Source organism: Adiantum capillus-veneris, chromosome 10, assembly GCF_014529385.1.
Source record: "Adiantum capillus-veneris isolate H3 chromosome 10, ASM1452938v2, whole genome shotgun sequence".
Classification (NCBI taxonomy): domain Eukaryota; kingdom Viridiplantae; phylum Streptophyta; class Polypodiopsida; order Polypodiales; family Pteridaceae; genus Adiantum; species Adiantum capillus-veneris.
Genome location: NC_140940.1, coordinates 138,416,264 through 138,435,124, shown reverse-complemented (window position 1 = coordinate 138,435,124; position 18,861 = coordinate 138,416,264). Strand labels below are relative to the sequence as shown.

Below are 18,861 nucleotides of genomic sequence, written 5' to 3'. Positions count from 1 at the left end.
GTGCGGGCGTCCACATATATTTCCATATGTCATTTTTCTGTTGGGTTGTGGGGATTTTTATAAGGCCTTGCACTACCTCCCCTTGGGCACTGTAACAGACTTGGACACTCCAAGTCAAGAATCAACCGCGACAGCACCAAATAACCACTTCAAAACAATTCACAGATCACAATAGATTTGCACTGGCCCGGCGGAGTTCCGTGCCTAGAGATATTGGCCCCCAAGACTGGCGCCACTTTCGGTATTTCTTTTTATATTAATCAATCATCAAAGTACAAGAGAGCGCTTAGGGTTTCACTCTCAGACTCTGCGTCCAGATGCTATGAGAAGTGAGGCCCTCACCACTAATTTAAAGGTTACAAGGGATGCCCAAAAGCAGAGCCCCAAAAGCTTTTAAAATCAAAAGCATCAGTTCTCTCTCTCTCTTAGAGAGTCTTTTCTCTTTTTTTTATAAAAAAAAAGCAAAAGCAAAATTCGCGTCGCTCATCATTTTCCAATTTTTTTTTTTTTAATAATAATCCGCCTCCGCGATTTCTGGAATTTAGGGTTTTTGGCAAAAATTAGGGTTTGCAGGAATTTTAGGGTTTCTGGCAGAAATTAGGGTTTCTGCTGTCCGCCACGTCATCACTTTGTGACATACCCCCCTCTTGAAAGCATTGTAATCGACCGCGATTACGCCTGCAAAACCGACAAAAGCCATAAACCGTCTTAGCAGACACTGACTGTTAGTACCTACGTACTAGGAACACACATCTAGCACATGTACAAAATCGACAGTCACATCACACGACATCACAGGACATCACCAGACATCACAGGACATCACATGACATTCAACATTCATTCGGATCTTAGACCATGATTTATCGGCAATGTAGCTAGCAATCACATCTAGGTCCAATCGGGACCTCATCGATGTCCGATTGACTAACCCCTATTGCAACCATGTCTATTCGAGATCAAGTAGACCAAAATGCTGCAGTCATTTCGTCTATCAGTTCCTGCACTCACAAGAAGTCGAGAACAAATCAGTATCATAATCACGAATTCCATTTCATAAAGTCATCCAGCAGAATACTGTCAGCTCTCAGTATCCCTGAAGCTCAAAGAGACATCAGTGACTTTAGTATCAAAATCGAGGCATCTGTTGACAAAGGAGTGGAGTGACTCCCCTCTTGTGCATCCCACTGCACCAGATCTTCGGCCAAGCTGAGTTTCTGGGTTCCGTTTGGAGTAGACTATGCTAAACCAAAACATCGAGGTAAAGTTTCACAATCCGAAGAGTATCTGCTAGGTCATCCTCCTCCATCCACTTCGCATCAAATGCAGGAAAGTTCTTGAACTAAACCAAGAACCGCCTTCGGACTTTACCTTTCTTCGTATTGTTCTGTGCCAAAATCTGTTCAGGAACAAGGTTCTCCTCGTTTTCTTCCACTTCGGGTTGCTCATCAGGCTCCCCATCATCAGGCACATCACCCTTAACAGGGTTCAAGAGACTCACATGCAATGCATTATGAATCCTCCAAGTATCTGGCAGTTCCACTCGGAAGGAGACATCATTTATCTTGTCAGTAATCTGGAAAGGTCCGTAGTATCACATACTAAGCTTTGGAAAAAGCCTCTCCTTTCCCTTTTTCTTTCTTAGGCGTGCCTTCTCAAAAGTAAGAGCACCCAATCATCCTCCTTCAGTTTCCAGTCGCGACGATGGCGATCCGCTGCCTTTTTCTGTCGTTCTTGAGACTCCTGCAAAGTCTCGCGAACCTTGGCAAAAGCCGTATCCAAATCTCGCGAATATTCATCCGCTTCAAATTTCTAATCTTTCGTGCTCAGGAAGGATAGAACCTTCTCAACAGTTTCAACAATCTCACATGGCGTCTTCCCCGTCGAAGAGTGTATCGTGTTATTGTAGGCAAATTCCACCAAAGGTAAGTTCTTTTCCCATTGAGTCTTCTTATCTGAGATACAAGACTTCAATAAATCTAAAATCACTGAATTGGCAATCTCAAATTGCCCGTCAGTCTGCAAGTGGAACGATGACGAGAACTGCAACCGTGTGCCAATGTTCTCCCAAATTGCCTTCCAAAACAAACTCATAAATCTGGGGTCTCTGTCGAAGACAATCGTCTGAGACGTGCCATTTAATCGGAAAATCATCGTGATCATTCTGTATTCTCGGGAGATAAAAAATAAAATGAAATCCATTTCAATATTTTCCCAGGGGCGGGTGGGTATGGGTAAAGGTTGTAACAATCCCTGTGCCTTATGCCTGTCAAACTTGACCTTCTGGCATACCAAGCAATTGCGCACAAACTCTTCCACATCCTTCTTCAGTCTCCGCCAAAAGAAATCTCTCTCTACCCCTTTCATGGTGGTAGCAATGCCGCGGTGACCCGTAAAAGGTGGACAGTGGCAATCAGTATCCAGCTACTATCTCCCCATCCCGTATCCGTGTGAAAATATCTGCAAAATCTGTATCTGTGGCACACTGATCGACCATATCCTCGAAGCTCCTATGATGTATCGCGGAAATAGCCAGAACCAACGGTTTTCGAGACAAAGCATCTGCCACCACATTCTTCTGTCCCTGCACATGGACAATCTGGAAGTGGAACTGTGAGAAGATGTTCACCCACCGCATCTGCTTTTCCGAAAGCTGCTTCTGTGACAAGAAGTAGCGCAAACTCTGATGGTCTGTAAAGACAGTAAAATCCGCTCCGAGTAGGTAATGCCGCCACTGAGTAAGAGCGTGGATAACCGCCAAAATCTCTTTCCCATAGATCTGTGCTGTCATCTCCGGCCTAGAGAACAAACGGCTCTCGTAAGCTATGACATGGCCTTCTAGCATCAAGACCGCACCCAGACTACGACCACAAGCATCACAATATACTTCAAATGACTTCTGCAAGTCCGGCAAAGTCAAAATAGGTCCCGTAGTCAATTTCTCTTTCAATGTCCGAAAGGCAGTCACCTCTGTGGGTCCCCACGAAAAAGGTACTCCTTTCTGTGTCAAGGTATGCAAAGGGAAAGCAACCTCTGCAAACTTTCGTATGAACCGCCTGTAGTACGAACACAGTCCCAAGAAGCTTCTAACGTCATGGACATTCCTCAAATCGGGCCAATCACGGATAGTCTCTATCTTGGCCGGGTCCATTTGCACTCCTGCTGTGCTGCTGACACAATGTGTCCCAAAAAGTGTATCTCTGGTAGGAAAAATTCACTTTTCTTAGCATTAATCACTAATGTGTGATCTCGTAATGCTTGAAAGACTTGAAGCAGATGATCTCTGTGTTCTGCCTCATTCTTGGAGAAAACAATGATGTCGTCAAAGAAAGTGCCAACAAATAGCCTGTACTCTCGAAAAATCCTATCCATCATCCGGTTAAATGTCGCAGGAGCATTGGTTAAGCCAAAAGGCATCACCAAAAACTCAAATAACCCAAAAGTCGTTCGAAAAGCTGTCTTGTAGACATCTCCTGGCGCTATCCTGATCTGATGATATCCACTCTTCAAGTCAATCCTGCTAAAGCACGAGGATCCCTGTAACCTGTCGAGTATATCATCGATCCTAGGAATCGGAAATCTGTTCTTGATGGTGATTTCGTTCAGGTAGGTGTGCCTCTTTCTTATCATCGGATGTTACATGCGCTACACCTAACATGTTTATTAACCACGGCGTAGTTCTTCTGGTACCAAGGGATCCCGAGTAGAACATCACTCGCGTGCCCTGAACACCCCTGTTATTGCAAACGAAGTTTACCAATGCTCGGTGTAATGGCAACATCCCAGCCGGGTGCCAGTCGAACTACCTCCGCCTGTGGCGTCAGTCTGTCGGGCGTAATTCCAAATCGAGCCGCCAATTCCAAGTGAAAAGAAGTTGGCCTTGGCTCCTTCAAAAGAGCTTCCTGATCCTTCACTTTCCCCTGAAAGCGGCAAAGTTTGTACTTTCATTCATTAGATTCGGTGCAGGTCCCACGCCATGGGGTACCAGTTCTGCTTTTCTATCTGCCTTTTCTGCCACATTCCTCAATTGCTCTCGAACTCTCAGACCTGTCGTCGTCTTTATCATTTTGTTCTTTCTGTGCCTTATCAGGGCACTTTGCGGAAATATGTCCATGTTCCCCGCATCGAAAGCACTTCCCCTCTCTGATGAAGCGAGCTCTCTCCTCAGGAGTAAGCTTGGGTCGTGCATCCTTTTTTTTTCTCTGGATTGCTCTTTTTCATTCTACTTTCATTCCCAGAAGTCTGTTCGGCTCGTTGTGTCATGGCCTCATCTGTGGGGTAGGTCAGACTGCAAGAGTGAATGGCAAAGCCCCGCTTCGCATGACTCATCAACTCCTGAATAGAAGCTGACTTCTGTTCCAAGCAGTGATTTCGGATCTCTGTAGGTAGACCCAAGGTAAACCGCTCAATCTGTTCTCTGAACGAGATCTTCTTGAATGAAGAGGCGGGTAGAAAAAAGCTCCAGAATCTTTCACAATAAGAATTCACTGTATCGCGCTTGGTCATCCGGAGATGGTTCGAAGCAGCTCGTATATCTCGCTCAAACTCTTGAGTTAACCAAGAAGAAATAAAAAGCCTCTTGAATTTCAGCCATGTAACTGGCACAGTCTTGCTTAAAAGAAGCGTGGACCACCAAGTAGGAGCATTCCTCTTAAAGTAAGAGGCAGCTCTCCGAATCTTGGAGTGCTCTGAATAGCGTCCTCCCGCGAAAGTGCTCTGAATAGCGTCCTCCCGCGAAAGCGATGTCAAACTGCTGTATAAAAGACAAAGCCTTCGAAGCATCTGAGTATCCTCAAAAGTATCAAACTTGATCGAGTGGCCACCTTCCTTAAACTCTCGGACTTTCTTGCTTTTATCTTCGAGAAAGTCATACTGGTTGGCTTTGTAAAAAAAATTCTTCTTGTTCGCATAAAACTTTCCGTCATCGGAATCTGAACCTTCTGTAGACGAGTCCTCAGTAGAACTGTCAGTCTCTGGGCGAGATGTAGCCTTCTTTGCCTTTTTCTTGCCCTTTCCGAAGCTGTGTGTCTTGCTTCGCTTTTTGCTTTTTCTGTCTTCTTCGCTCTAATCCGAGGAGCTAGAAGAACTGTCAGAAGAAGAAGAAGAAGAACTGGGTACTCCTTCAAACTTGACGCGCTTCTTCAATTTCTTTGCCTTGTCAAATGTCGACCGACAACCCAAAAATCCCGGGAAGTCAGTGCCTTTCTTCTGCTTTTTGCCGTGCTTTTTGGCTTTCTTTTGCGTGTCAAAAAGCTGAGCAATCCGTGCATCAACCACGTTCTCCAGTTCCTTCTCCGTATATTTCTTGGAGGGAGAAGGTTTCTTGAGAGCGGGTTTCGGGAGTGGTGTTGTGGTTCTCTGCCACTCCATCTGTACCTCTTTCAAAGAGGTCTGGTTCATATATTTTGCCATCTTCGGGTCCTTGGCAAAATTGAGCATCATCTTTGTTGCATCGCCGATCAACTGGCGACGCTCTATCTCTCGCCGCTCCGCCTAAGTAGGCCGAGGCGGGCCATACTCTCTGTCTGAATCTTCGTTGTGATCCCAGCCCGCATCTCCAGATGCAGACGGAGTCGACTGATCATTGCCTGAAGCCATAGGTGCCGCGGAAGAAAATATTCGGAGATCGGATTTCCCGTAGAAGAGAAATCTGCCGTGCTCTGATACCACTGTAACAGACTTGGACACTCCAAGTCAAGAATCAACCGCGACAGCACCAAATAACCACTTCAAAACAATTCACAGATCACAATAGATTTGCACTGGCCCGGCGGAGTTCCGTGCCTAGAGATATTGGCCCCCAAGACTGGCGCCCCTTTCGGTATTTCTTTTTATGTTAATCAATCATCAAAGTACAAGAGAGCTCTTAGGGTTTCACTCTCAGACTCTGCGTCCAGATGCTCTGAGAAGTGAGGCCCTTACCACTAATTTAAAGGTTACAAGGGATGCCCGAAAGCAGAGCCCCAAAAGCTTTTAAAATCAAAAGCATCAGTTCTCTCTCTCTCTTAGAGAGTCTTTTCTCTTTTTTTTATAAAAAAAAAACAAAAGCAATTATCGCGTCGCTCATCATTTTCGATTTTTATTTTATTTTATAATAATAATCCGCCTCCGCGATTTCCGGAATTTAGGGTTTTTGGCAAAAATTAGGGTTTGCAGGAATTTTAGGGTTTCTGGCAGAAATTAGGGTTTTTGCTGTCCGCCACGTCATCACTTTGTGACAGGCACCTATTTATAGGGGCAGTGGGGTACCCACTTCCACATCTCTCATCTCGTAGAGATGACACATTTGATTGTATTGGGTCTTCTGCTCATGGTAGTCATGGGGGACTGATCGCCCCCTCTTCACCATCTCTGGCGTTTGTGTCTACTATCTCTCTCTCCTCTCTCACGCTTCCGCACACGTGCACGCTCACATGGTATCGGTAGCTTCATGCTTTCCATGGGACCAACGCTTCATCACCTACAAAGGTTCTCCTCCCAAGGGATCACAACAGCCAACGTTTTTGGAAAGCATCAGCGTTTCTGCAAATTTGCCTGCAAGAGGGGGTGGCACCAACATTTGGACAGCTTTCATCACGAAGGAATGCTTTGCCACTTGCGTTTTTGCAAGAAACATCAGATCTGCTAATTTCCTTGCTAGTGCTACCATTTCTGGACATCTTTGTCGCGGAGAACCCCTCCAGATCCATTTGCGTTTTTGACCTTCATCTGCGTTTTTGGGTTTTCAACCCATTTTCGGCGGTTTTATTGGTCACACTGTGTTGTTGACACCTTCCACAAGTTGCTGGGCACCTAGGGTACCCATCAAGCCATTGTTTTATCAGCAAACAGAAGGTTTTTGGTGCCAACAAGTGCAGCAAAAGTGGACTACAAATTGACCTGCGTTTTTGCAGCGGGAGGGCAGCGCTCAGCTTTTGAACCCCGGATGTCGCCACCACCTACCCGGCTTTGCATTTGGTGCATTGCCGGCGAGTATCCTCTCCGTCTTCATCAGATTTCAGCCATTACCCCCTGCTGTTTTCTCTGTTTTCAGCCCACTTTGGGTTGCTACTCTGATTCCCCACCCTCCCTACACCCTCTGCACCGCTTCGGACCTTGCCGGGAGCGTACGAGCACGCTGAAAATCGCTGGACAGCAGCGTTTTCATCACCTCGCAGTTGCGTTTTTGGGTGGACAGCAGACACTTGGCTTGTGTTTTTCACAGAGGATGAAGTTACCTCCTGCCAAGACACCATCCGGTGCTGGTCCATGCGGTCTCTCAGTGACTGCTGCAGTACACGGTATCTTCGACATCGGCTTGATCATCTACGGGCGTATGATCCTTGGGAGATCCATTCATTCCAGCCATCATTCGGCGTTTGCGCACTCGAGAGGGGGTGGTGACTTGTGGTTTCCTATGGACACACCTATGCACTCATCAGAGGAGTTCACACGAGATATGGCCATGCTCATGGCATATGGGATTCCGACGTTGCCAGAGAAGACACCACCATCTTGGGTGGACAGACACTTACCACTTGACCTCGACACGTCAGATCACTTGCTTACATAGGAGCTTCTACATGGACTTACGGAGAGGATCTTGGATCTCTTCTTGGACAGGTTCATTGCTTGGATCTACAAACTGGAGTGGGACTTTAGTGCTTTGGACTCTCTTGGAGAGTTTACCTGCGAGATGCGGGAGATCAAGCATTCCGCGACTACATCCGGAGTCACCCGGAGCTTGGCTTGGATGGTAGTGCAATTTGCTCTTCTACACTCCTGATCATTTGGATTGCTACCTTCAGAGTTGCTTACACTCACTCTCGGTAACCTTACAACAGACTTATCCCCCGTCCTGGTCAGTAGGCCACTCCCAGCTCATTCACATTGAGAGCCACACCGAATTGCGGTTTGGTGGCGTTGTTGGCGTGGATTTTGTCACAAAGTGATGACGTGGCTACCGACAGCAAAAACCCTAATTTCTGCCAGAAACCCTAAAAATCCTGCAAACCCTAATTTCTAGAAAACCCTAAAAGCTGGCGCAAGTGCCACGTGGCAGCAGCGTACGGATTTTTCCGGAATTTACAGAAGCTGAGAAAAAGCACTAGCGATGCAATTTTTGCTGGCTTTTTGCTACGCAAGGGAAAATTGAGAGAGAGAGAGAGAGAGAGAGAGAGAGAGAGAGAGAGAGAGAGAGAGAGAGAGAGAGAGAGAATTTGCTTTATTTACTTGCTCTCATTGAGAGAGAGAGAGAAACTGCTTTTGATGTTAAGCTTTTGGGGCTCTGCTTTTGGGCATCCCTTGTAACCTTTATATTCACGGTTTAGGGCTCACTTCTCAGAGCATCTGGACGCAGAGTCTGAGAGTGAAACCCTAACCGCTCTTTGTACTTTGACATTGATTTAATACATAAAAGAAATACCGAAAGGGGCGCCAGTCTTTGGGGCCAATATCTCTAGGCACGGAACTTCGCCGGGCCAGTGCAAATCTATTGTGATATGTGAATTGTTTTGAAGTTGTTATTTGGTGCTGTTGCGATTGATTCTTGACTTGGAGTGTCCAAGTCTGTTAGAGTGGTATCAGAGCACGGCCGATTTCTCTTCTACCGGAAATCCGATCCCCAAATTTTTTTCCACGGCACCTATGGCTTCACGCAAGGATCAGTCGACTCCCTCTGCATCTGGAGATGCGGGCAGGGATCACAACGAAGATTCCGGCAGAGAGTATGGCCCGCCTCGGCCTACTCAGGCGGAGCAAAGAGAGATGAAGCATCGTCAATTGATGGGCGATGCAACAAAGATGATGCTCAGTTTTGCGAAGGATCCGAAATTGGCAAAATATATGAGCGAGACTTCTTTTCAGGAAGTGCATGCCAGTGGCAGAAAACCACTACACCACCCTTGAAACCCGCTCTCAAGCAACCTTATGATCACAAACAGTATTTAGAGAAGGAATTACAAGAGGTGGTTGATGCACGGAATTCTCAGCTTTTTGACGCGCAAAAGAAAGCCAAAAAGCACGGCAAGAAGCAGAAGAAAAGCACTGACTTCCCTGGATATTTGGGTCGTCAGTCGACTTTTGACAAGGCAAAGAAACAGAAGAAGCGTGTTCGATTTGAAGGAGTACCCAGTTCTTCTTCTTCTTCTTCCTCTTTTGACAGTTCTTCTAGCTCTTCAGATTCGAGCGAAGAAGACAAAAAAGGTAAAAAGCAAAGCAAGAAACAAAGCTTCGGAAAGGGCAAAGAAGGCTAAATCTCGCCCAGAGACTGACAGTTCTACTGAGGACTCGTCTACAGATAGCTCAGATTCCGATGACGGAAACTTTTATGCGAACAAGAAGAATTTTTACAAAGCCAACTAGTATGACTTTGTCGAAGATAAAAGCAAGAAAGTCCGAGAGTTTAAGGAAGGTGGCCACTCGATCAAGTTTGATACTTTTTCAGGATACTCAGATGCTTCAAAGGATTTGTCTTTTATACAACAGTTTGACATCGCTTTCGTAGGAGGACGCTATTCAGAGCACTGCAAGATTCGGAGAGCTGCCTCTTACTTTAAGGGGAATGCTCGTACTCGGTGGTCCACGCTTCTTTTAAACAAGACTGCGCCAGTTAAATGGCTGAAATTTAAGAAGCTTTTTATTTCTTCTTGGTTGACGCAAGAATGTGAACGAGATATACGAGTTGCTTGGAACCATCTTCGGATGACCAAGAAAGATACAATTAATGCCTATTGTGAAAGGTTCTGGAGCTCTTTTCTACCCGCCTCTTCATTCAAGAAGGTCTCGTTCAGAGAACAGATTGAGCGGTTCACCTTGGGTCTACCTAGAGAGATCCGAGGTCACTGCTTGGAGCAGAAGTCAGCTTCTATTCAGGAGTGATGAGTTATGCGAAGCGGGGCATTGCCATTCACTCTAGCAGTCTGACCTACCCCATGGATGAGGCCATGACACAACGAGCCGAACAGACTTCTAGGAATGAAAGTAGAAAGAAAAAGAGCAACCCAGAGAAAAAGGATGCACGACCCAAGCTTACTTCTCAGGAGCGAGCTCGATTCATCAAGGAGGGGAAGTGCTTTGGATGCGGGGAACATGGACACATCTCCGCGAAGTGCCCTAAAAAGGCACAGAAAGAACAGAATGATAAGGACGACGACAGGCCTGAGAGTTCGAGAGCAGTTGAGGAATGTGGACTAAAAGGGAAGATGAAAACAGGACTGGTTCTAGATTGTGTGGGTACCGATCCCGACACCATGGATGAGAGTACAGAACTTTGCCGAGCTTTGGGCAAAGTGAAAGATAAAGAGGGCCTGATTTTCTTTGATGGAGGAGCCAAGGCCAACTTCACTTCACCGGAATTGGCGGCACGGCTCGAGATTACTCCCGATCAGATGGGACCACTTGTGGAGGCAGTTCTAGCGGCACCCGGTAGGGACGTAGCCATTACACCTGTCATTGGCAAAGTTCGGTTGCATTGTCAGGGGTATTTGGGGCATGAGGACTTCTTCATAATGCCTTTGGAGGGTTGTGATGTTCACTTAGGGATTCCCTGGTACCACAAGAACAACGCCGTGGTCGATTATCGGGCGAGAAAAGCGACTTTGACTACAGAAAAAGGGTAGAACACTTGTAATTGATATTAAACTCAAGGGCGAGTTTGTCCCTATTGTATCGGCTTCGGCTATTTCAAAATTAATGAAATCCAGTCTGTTTGTTTACTCGATCTTTATGAAAGAATGTCTAAACTTGTTAAAGAACGCCAAGATTTTCTCCACTCTCACACCATTGCTTCTCAGAGGGCCTACCAGGAGAGTTACCACCTGCTCGTCCTGAAGATCATACCATTGATCTGATACCTGGAAGCACACCACCGAATCGGCCACCTTACCGTGTGAGCCGAGCACAGAATGAAGAGATTATGAACCAAGTGAAAGACCTCTTGGAAAAGGGTCTTGTCCAGCCTAGTACTTCACCGTATTGCTCTCCAGTGTTGTTGGTTTTGAAGAAAGAAGGATCTTGAAGGACGTGCATCGATTATAGAGCTCTCAACAAAATCACCATCAAGAACAGATTTCCGATTCCTAGGATTGATGATATACTCGACAGGTTACATCCTCGTGCTTTAGCAGGATTGACCTGAAGAGTGGATATCATCAGATCCGAATCGCGACGGGAGACGTCTACAAGACGGCCTTTCGGACGACTATTGGGTTATTTGAGGTTTTGGTGATGCCTTTTGGCTTAACCAATGCTCTTGCGACATTTAACCGGATGATGGAGATGATTTTTCGAGAGTACAGGCTATTTGTTGGCACTTTCTTTGACGACATCATTGTTTTCTCCAAGAATGAGGCAGAACTCAGAGATCATCTGCTTCAGGTCTTTTAGGCATTACGAGATCACAAGTTAGTGATTAATGCAAAGAAAAGTGAATTTTTCCTACCAGAGATACACTTTTTGGGACACATTGTCTCAGCAGCAGCTGGAGTGCAAATGCACCCGGCCAGGATAGAGACTCTACGTGATTGGCCCGATTTGAAGAATATCCATGAAGTTAGAAGCTTCTTGGGACTGTGTTTGTACTACAGGCGGTTCATATGAAAGTTTGCAGAGGTTGCTTTCCCTTTGCATGTCTTGACACAGAAAGGAGTCCCTTTCTCGTGGGGATCCACAGAGTGACTGCCTTTCGGACATTGAAAGAGAAATTGACTACGGGACCAATTTTGACTTTGCTGGATTTGCAGAAGTCATTTGAAGTATATTGTGATGCTTGTGGTTGTAGTCAGGGTGCGGTCTTGATGCAAGAGGGCCATGTCATTGCTTACGAGAGCCGATTGTTCTCTAGGCCGGAGATGATAGCACAGATATATGAGAGAGCTTTTGGCGATTATCCACGCTCTTATTGAGTGGCGGCATTAACTACTCGGAGCGGATTTTACTGTCTTTACAGACCATCAGAGTTTGCGCTACTTCTTGTCACAGAAGCAGCTTTCGGAAAAGCAGATGCGGTGGGCGAACATCTTGTCACAATTTCACTTCCAGATTGTCCATATGCATGGACAGAAAAATGTGGTGGCAGATGCTTTGTCTCGGAAGCCGTTGGTTCTGGCTATTTCCGCGATACATCATAGGAGCTTCGAGGATATGGTCGATTAGTATGCCACAGATACAGATTTTACAGATATTTTCACATGGATACGGGATGGGGAGACAATAGCTGGATACTCCCTTCGGGAAGGCTACTTGATGAGAAAGACTATGTTGTGCGTTGCACAGTCGTTGAAGGAAAAGGTTATGACTGAATGCCACTGTCCACCTTCTACGGGTCACCGTGGCATTGCTACCACCATGAAGGGGGTAGAGAGATACTTCTCTTGGCCGAGACTCAAAAAGGATGTAGAAGAGTTTGTGCACAGTTGCTTAGTATCCCAGAAGGTCAAGTTTGACAGGCATAAGGCACAGGGATTGTTACAGCCTTTACCCATACCCACCTGCCCCTGGGAAAGTATTGTGATGGATTTCACTTTTGATCTCCCGAGAACACAGAGTGGTCACGATGGTATCTGGACTGTTATTGACAGATTTAGCAAACAGGCTCATTTCATTCCAGTGAAGAAAACAGTCAAGCCGGATCACTTAGCGAGACTGTTTGTGGCCCAGATCTTAAGATTGCATGGCATGCCTGAGACGATTGTCTCCGACAGAGACCCCAGATTTACGAGTTTGGTTTGGAAGGTTGCAGTTCTCGTCATCGTTCCACACGTAGACTGGTGGGCAATCTGAGATTGCAAATTCAGTGGTTCTAGATTTATTGAAGTCTTATATCTCTGATCAGAAGACTCAATGGGAAAAGTACTTACCTTTGGTGGAATTTGCCTACAATAACACGATACACTCGTCGACGGGGAAGGCGCCATTTGAGATTGTTGAAGGTGCTGCGAAGGTTCCACCCTTCCTAAGCACGAAAGATAAGATCTTTGAAGCGGATGAATACACGCGAGATTTGGATACGGCTTTTGCCAAGGTTCGCGAGACTTGCAGAAGTCTCAAGAACGACAGGAAAAGGCAACGGATCGCCATCGTCGGGATTTGAAATGGAAGGAGGATGATTGGGTGCTCTTACGTTTTGAGAAGGCACGCCTACGAAAGAAAAAGGGAAAGGAGAGGCTTTTTCCAAAGCTTAGTATGCGATACTACGGACCTTTCCAGATCACTGAAAAGATAAATGATGTCTTCTTTCGATTGAAACTGCCAAATGCTTGGAGGATCACAACGCATTTCATGTGAGTCTCTTGAAACCTTTTAAGGGTGATGTGCCTGATGATGTCCCGAGCCTGACGAGCAACCCGAAGTGGAAGAAAACGAGGAGATCCTTGTTCCTTAACAGATTTTGGCACATAAGGATACGAAGACTAAAGGTAAAGTGCGAAGGCGGTTCTTGGTTAAGTTCAAGAACTATCCTGCATTGGATGCGAAGTGGATGGAGGAGGAGGACCTTGCAGATACTCCTCAGATTGTGAAACTTTACCTCGATGCTTTTGGTTTAGCATAGTCTATTCCAAACGGAACCCATAATTCAGTTTGGCCGAAGATCTGGTGTAGTGGGATGCACAAGAGGGGAGTCGCTCCGCTCCTTTGTCACTAGATGCCTTGATTTAGATACTAGAGTCACTGATGTCTCTTTGAGCTTCAGGGATACTGAAAGCTGACAGTATTCTGCTGTATGACTTTAATGAAATGGAATTCCTGATTATTATACTGATTTGTTCTTGACTTCTCTTAAGTGCAGGAACTGATAGACGAAATGACTGCAGCATTTTGGTCTGATTGATCTCGAATAGACATGGGTTAGTCAATTCGGACATGGATGAGGTCTTGATTGGATCTAGATGCGATTGCTAGCTACATTGCCGATAAATCATGCTCTAAGATCCGAATGAATGTTGAATGTCCTGTGATGTCTTGTGATGTCATGTGATGTGACTGTCGATTTGGTACATGTGCTAGATGTGTGTTCCTAGTACGTAGGTACTAACAGTCAGTGTCTGCGAAGACGGTTTATGGCTTCTGTCGGTTTTGCAGGCGTAATCACGGTCGATTACAATGCTTTCAAGAGGGGGGTATGTCACAAAGTGATGACGTGGCTACCGACAACAGAAACCCTAATTTCTGCCAGAAACCCTAAAAATCTTGCAAACCCTAATTTTTTGCCAGAAACCCTAATTTTGAGAAACCCTAATTTCTGGAAAACCCTAAGCCTAACTGCATGCTGAAACCATAAGTGGCTGAAAAACCCTAGAAGCTGGCGCAAGTGCCGCGTGACAGTAGTGTACGGATTTTTCCAGGATTTACGGAAGCTGAGAAAAAGCACTAGCGACGCAATTTTTGTTGGCTTTTTGCTACTCAAGGGATAATTGAGAGAGAGAGAGAGAGAGAGAGAGAGAGAGAGAGAGAGAGAGAGAGAGAGAGAGAGAGAGAGAGAGAGAGAGAATTTGGTTTATTTACTTACTCTCATTGAGAGAGAGAGAGAAACTGCTTTGTATGTTAAGCTTTTGGGGCTCTGCTTTTGGGCATCCCTTGTAATCTTTATATTCACGGTTTAGGGCTCACTTCTCAGAGCATCTGGACGCAGAGTCTGAGAGTGAAACCCTAACCGCTCTTTGTACTTTGACATTGATTTAAGACATAAAAAAATACCGAAAGGGGCGCCAGTCTTTGGGGCCAATATCTCTAGGCACGAAACTCCGCCATGCCATTGCAAATCTATTGTGATCTGTGAATTGTTTTGAAGTTGTTATTTGGTGCTGTTGCGATTGATTCTTGACTTCGAGTGTCCAAGTCTATTACAGATTTTGTTTTGGTTGACACTGGAGGATTGGAGGCAGGAGATACATGCAAGACGGCGTAAACATATCAGTCTGGCCTTTCCTCTTCTCATAGGATCTTCAGAGTGTAGACTTCTCAGTCTGGCTTCCCTTCTTCATACAGGATGATTACGGTGCAGAGAGCTTGGTGTGACCACACCTCTTCTCAGAGGATCCTTCACACTGCAGACTGTTGACTCTGGCTTTCCCCTCATCTTGGATTACCCTACCCACTGACAGGACACCATCCGGTGGTGGTCCGTGCGGTCTCCCGGTGACTACTGCAGCTTACGCTAGTTTCTACAGTGCAGACTGTTTAGTCTGGCTTTTCTTGATTCAGAGGAGTTTAGGGTGCAGATTACTACATTTGGCCTTCCTGGAGTTTTACACAGCTTAGCCACCTTGCCACCCTAGGTTCATGCATTGACAGGCTTCTAGTCATTCTCATGACGGTTCCTGGGCTTCTCCATTTTCTCCAGACGGTTTGACTACAGACACCACAGATCCTATTGGGCAGGACACTTGCAGGTCTATTGGCACTTCTTTTACGGCAAGGAGTTGTTTTCACACTTAGTTCGGGACCTTCATGCAGTATCTTCACATTGTATCGGCGGAGTACAGCAGTTTGCTACACTGCTCGTGGCGACACTTTACCATAGAGATCTCTCGGCGGTTGGGACACCCCAGATTGCTGCTACACTCATGGAGTATTGTTCTTTAGTGGACATCGCAACAGACATCTTCATCATTTACCTCACATCTTCGGATTCATGCGGTTTGTTCAGCATCAGGTGTCGAGAGGGGGTGTTAGACTTACACCACTGTGTTGCTTCACAGGTCTAGGGCATACTTGTACGGCTAGTATGTCTCCGGGCTGGCCACCCATAGTCTAGGTTGTACATGGTCCGACCGCCCGAGTTTGGGGCCGGCCGCCCACTTTTGTCCGAGCGCCCACATATATTTCCATATATCATTTTTCTGTTGGGTCGTGGGGATTTTTATTAGGCCTTGCCCTACCTCCCCTTGGGCACCTATTTATAGGGCCAGGGGGTACCCACTTCCACTGTTCTCATCTCACAGAGATCACACATCTGATTGTATTGGGTCTTCTGCTCATGGTAGCCATGGGGGGTTGATCGCCCCCTCTTCACCATCTCTGGCATTTGTGTCCAATTCTCTCTCTCTCTCTCTCTCTCTCTCTCTCTCTCTCTCTCTCTCACGCTTCCGCACACGCGCACTCTCACATCTCATACGTTTGAAACAATGGCGCCTAATGTGCCCTGTGTGACCACAAAGCCAACAACGCAAGTATCGGCAAGAACGAGACCGCCGTCTCTCAAGAGTCATCGTTGTAGACTCTAAACTATCACACATATCTGCAACCATAAGTCAATGTCAAGAAACTATGGCGAGAAAACCTGGGAGAAATGAGACAGTCTCCCCTGTAAACTAAGTAAAACCTCAAGTACAATGTCTATCATATACCAAACAGGATCACCAAACAATTTCTCAAACAAAGTTCAAATTAAAAAAGCTATCTCGACATTAGTCGAGCTCGAAAAGAGGACTGGGTTTCCACCCTGAAACTTGCAGCAAAATTAGGGTTAGATATAAGGTTGTAGCCAACCGTAGCATGGTCCATAAACTCTTGAATAGTCGAAACAAGCCTCAACAAACAATGTTCCTGTGGCGGTGATGGTAGCCGCAAGATATACCAATCACATTGGACCTCCAAGGTTATCAGTTGGAGAAGAGACACCTGTTGAGAGATGTTGAGAAGTTTCAAGTTTTAAAGCTAGGGTTTTCGTGGCAAGCCTTTTAGGATACCCCACTCCGCCAGAAGCTGCAGTCCGAAAGAAGATGTCTGAAGGCATGTAACTTAAGTCAAAAATTTTCTTGAAGGCTTGCCAGTCCTTGGAGTTTGCAGCTTGGTAGTCACCAGTGCATGGCACTGCCTCTGAGAAAGAACAACGGCTTGAAAAAAAATCCTTGATCCTTCTCTTGCAAGTGATCTTTATGGTTTATGCCCTGTAAGACAAAGCGATGAAGACAGGAGCGCGCCCGATGCGCAATGGAGTAAGGGTCGGAGTGGCTAATAAGTTCGGGGAAGATTCTTTAATAAACTTTTATGTGAACTTTGGAAGCGCCATCTTGCACTGTCTCCTCTTTGGTAGGATCGGTATGCTTTCAGAAAAGCACACGCCTAAAGCTCTGATACCACTATTACGGGGACGAGCACTATGTACCAACGGGAAAGAACAGACTGAAAAACTTTAAGCACTTCAAATAACAACTAAAAGAAAGAGATGCATGACACAAGTGACAAGACGGGGAGTGGCAGAGTTCCACCTCGAGAGAACCCTGGCCCCAAACCTTGGCGCCCCTTTCGGTGTTTCTTTATATTGCTTGAACTAGGTACAATGCCGGTACTCCATCCTTTGCACCTCTAGGCGGGAGCGTGCTAGAGAATGAGCCCTTGGCTCATATGTAAAGGCCCTTCGCCGTGAAAAGCAGTTACATGAAAAGCTTCAAGCTCAAAAGCAACTGATGCAAAAGCTGCGAGCGCAATTTTAGGGAATTCCGTACAGCTGCCACGTCAGCACATGTAGTGTAAAGCGCGGGATTCCGTACTGTGGCAACAAATTACGAGAGTTCCGTACAACTGCCACGCCATTAGCTTCTTTACTAGACATTGTGTGTGCGTGTGATCCTGCTTTATTTTAATGCCTTTAGGTCACTTGGGCCCCATCGGACGGGGTCCCATTAGTTAACGGGAACTCCTCTTTAAAAATAGGCCACTCGGCAAGACTTTGCAAGTCGGTAAAACTTCTTATGTTGCTTCTGCTTCTTCTTAGGGTTTAGGCTCCTTGGCCGAGATGTGCAAGTTGGCTCCGTTTTTCAGTGGCTTGACACGTCGGCAGTTTGTGACAAGGAGTCTGGCCTGGAGCAAGTCCCGAACCTCGCCTCTGCTGGGCTGTGTGCCAACAATCTTGCGAGTGACCGAGGTGGCTTGAAGTGTTCCACCTCGGCCATCAGGCTCGCTTGCTCTTCTGGCGAAAGAGCAAGTGGAAGGGTCCGCTCCGCAGTGTGAGACAAGGGGGCTTCTGTAGAGTCCCTTTGAGGTGGAGCAGGGGCCGCCATTCTGTGTCTGTGTCTGTTGCAGTAAAGAAGAGGGGGAAGACGTCGATGTAAGCCGCCGGTAGGCTGATAGCTGCTCACAGATGGTGCTCGAAGGCGAAGGGGTGGTGGGGGCTAGAGGAGACACAAGCTGCAGGGTGGGTGGGGGCAGCACTAAGCAAGGATTGAAGGGGGGGGGGGGGGGGGATGGCGATGGCGGGGAGAGAGAGCAGCAATGAGCCTTCGAGGACGTCAATTTTACTGGGAGAGTTGGGAGGGCATAAAAAATTAGTTGACTCGAAAGTATGATGGATACCAATTGGCATGGGTGCAAAATGGCTGCTTTTTTTCAGTTCAGTGCCTTTGTATGTCTCTTGACTATATATAAAGGACTTTTTTTTTTCATAACAAGTTACTGTACACTTGATGCTTTTGAAAGGCATTGTGCAGAAGCCAATGCAGCATTATATCATGATATAAGTGATTGTGCTAGGCTGTGGAGATGGGCACTCCGGAGCAACTGATAGCATTTTGTAGAGCTGTACAGAAGCGATGTCCTGTAGGTTCTTATATCAAACCCACCGCTGGAGCAACAGCAGGTTATGAGTCCCAGGTGTGTCTCGACTTGTTTCTTTGCACTAGTTTTGAGTCTTTTTTGATCACTTGCCACTTTTTTTTGAGCAGGTAATTTTTGCAGACGGAACGTTTATTGATGGAAGTACGAGCGAGCTGTCATGTGATGGCCCTTTAAGAGAGCCTTTCATAGTCTTTTGTCAGGTGAATGTATCTTGCTCTGAAGTTCATCAATATTTTACATGTATTGAGTGTGATGTAACTGTCGTTAGTTAGTTCTTTGCATGGGCCCTATTTGGATAAATTTTCAGTTTTGTACATTCCAGTGATC

At 46.2% G+C, this 18,861-nt stretch overlaps 1 protein-coding gene across 5 annotated transcripts in view; it reads left to right on the top strand.

Moving 5' to 3' along the window:
• Nucleotides 1–18,861, top strand: part of LOC147449730 (uncharacterized) — a 109,745-nt gene that overhangs the window by 54,536 nt on the left and 36,348 nt on the right. For 4 of the 5 annotated variants that reach the window (XR_015189458.1, XM_086522077.1, XM_086522079.1 and 1 more), the window contains 2 exons: nt 18,451–18,570; nt 18,642–18,734. Coding sequence is in view for 3 of the 5 variants with exons in the window: in XM_086522077.1 (XP_086378203.1) it covers nt 18,451–18,570; nt 18,642–18,734 (213 nt within the window). In the remaining 2 variants the exon portion in view is untranslated. Of the gene's footprint in view, nt 1–18,396; nt 18,571–18,641; nt 18,735–18,861 lie in introns of those variants that run through there. The other variant, XR_015189457.1, reaches the window with a different exon arrangement.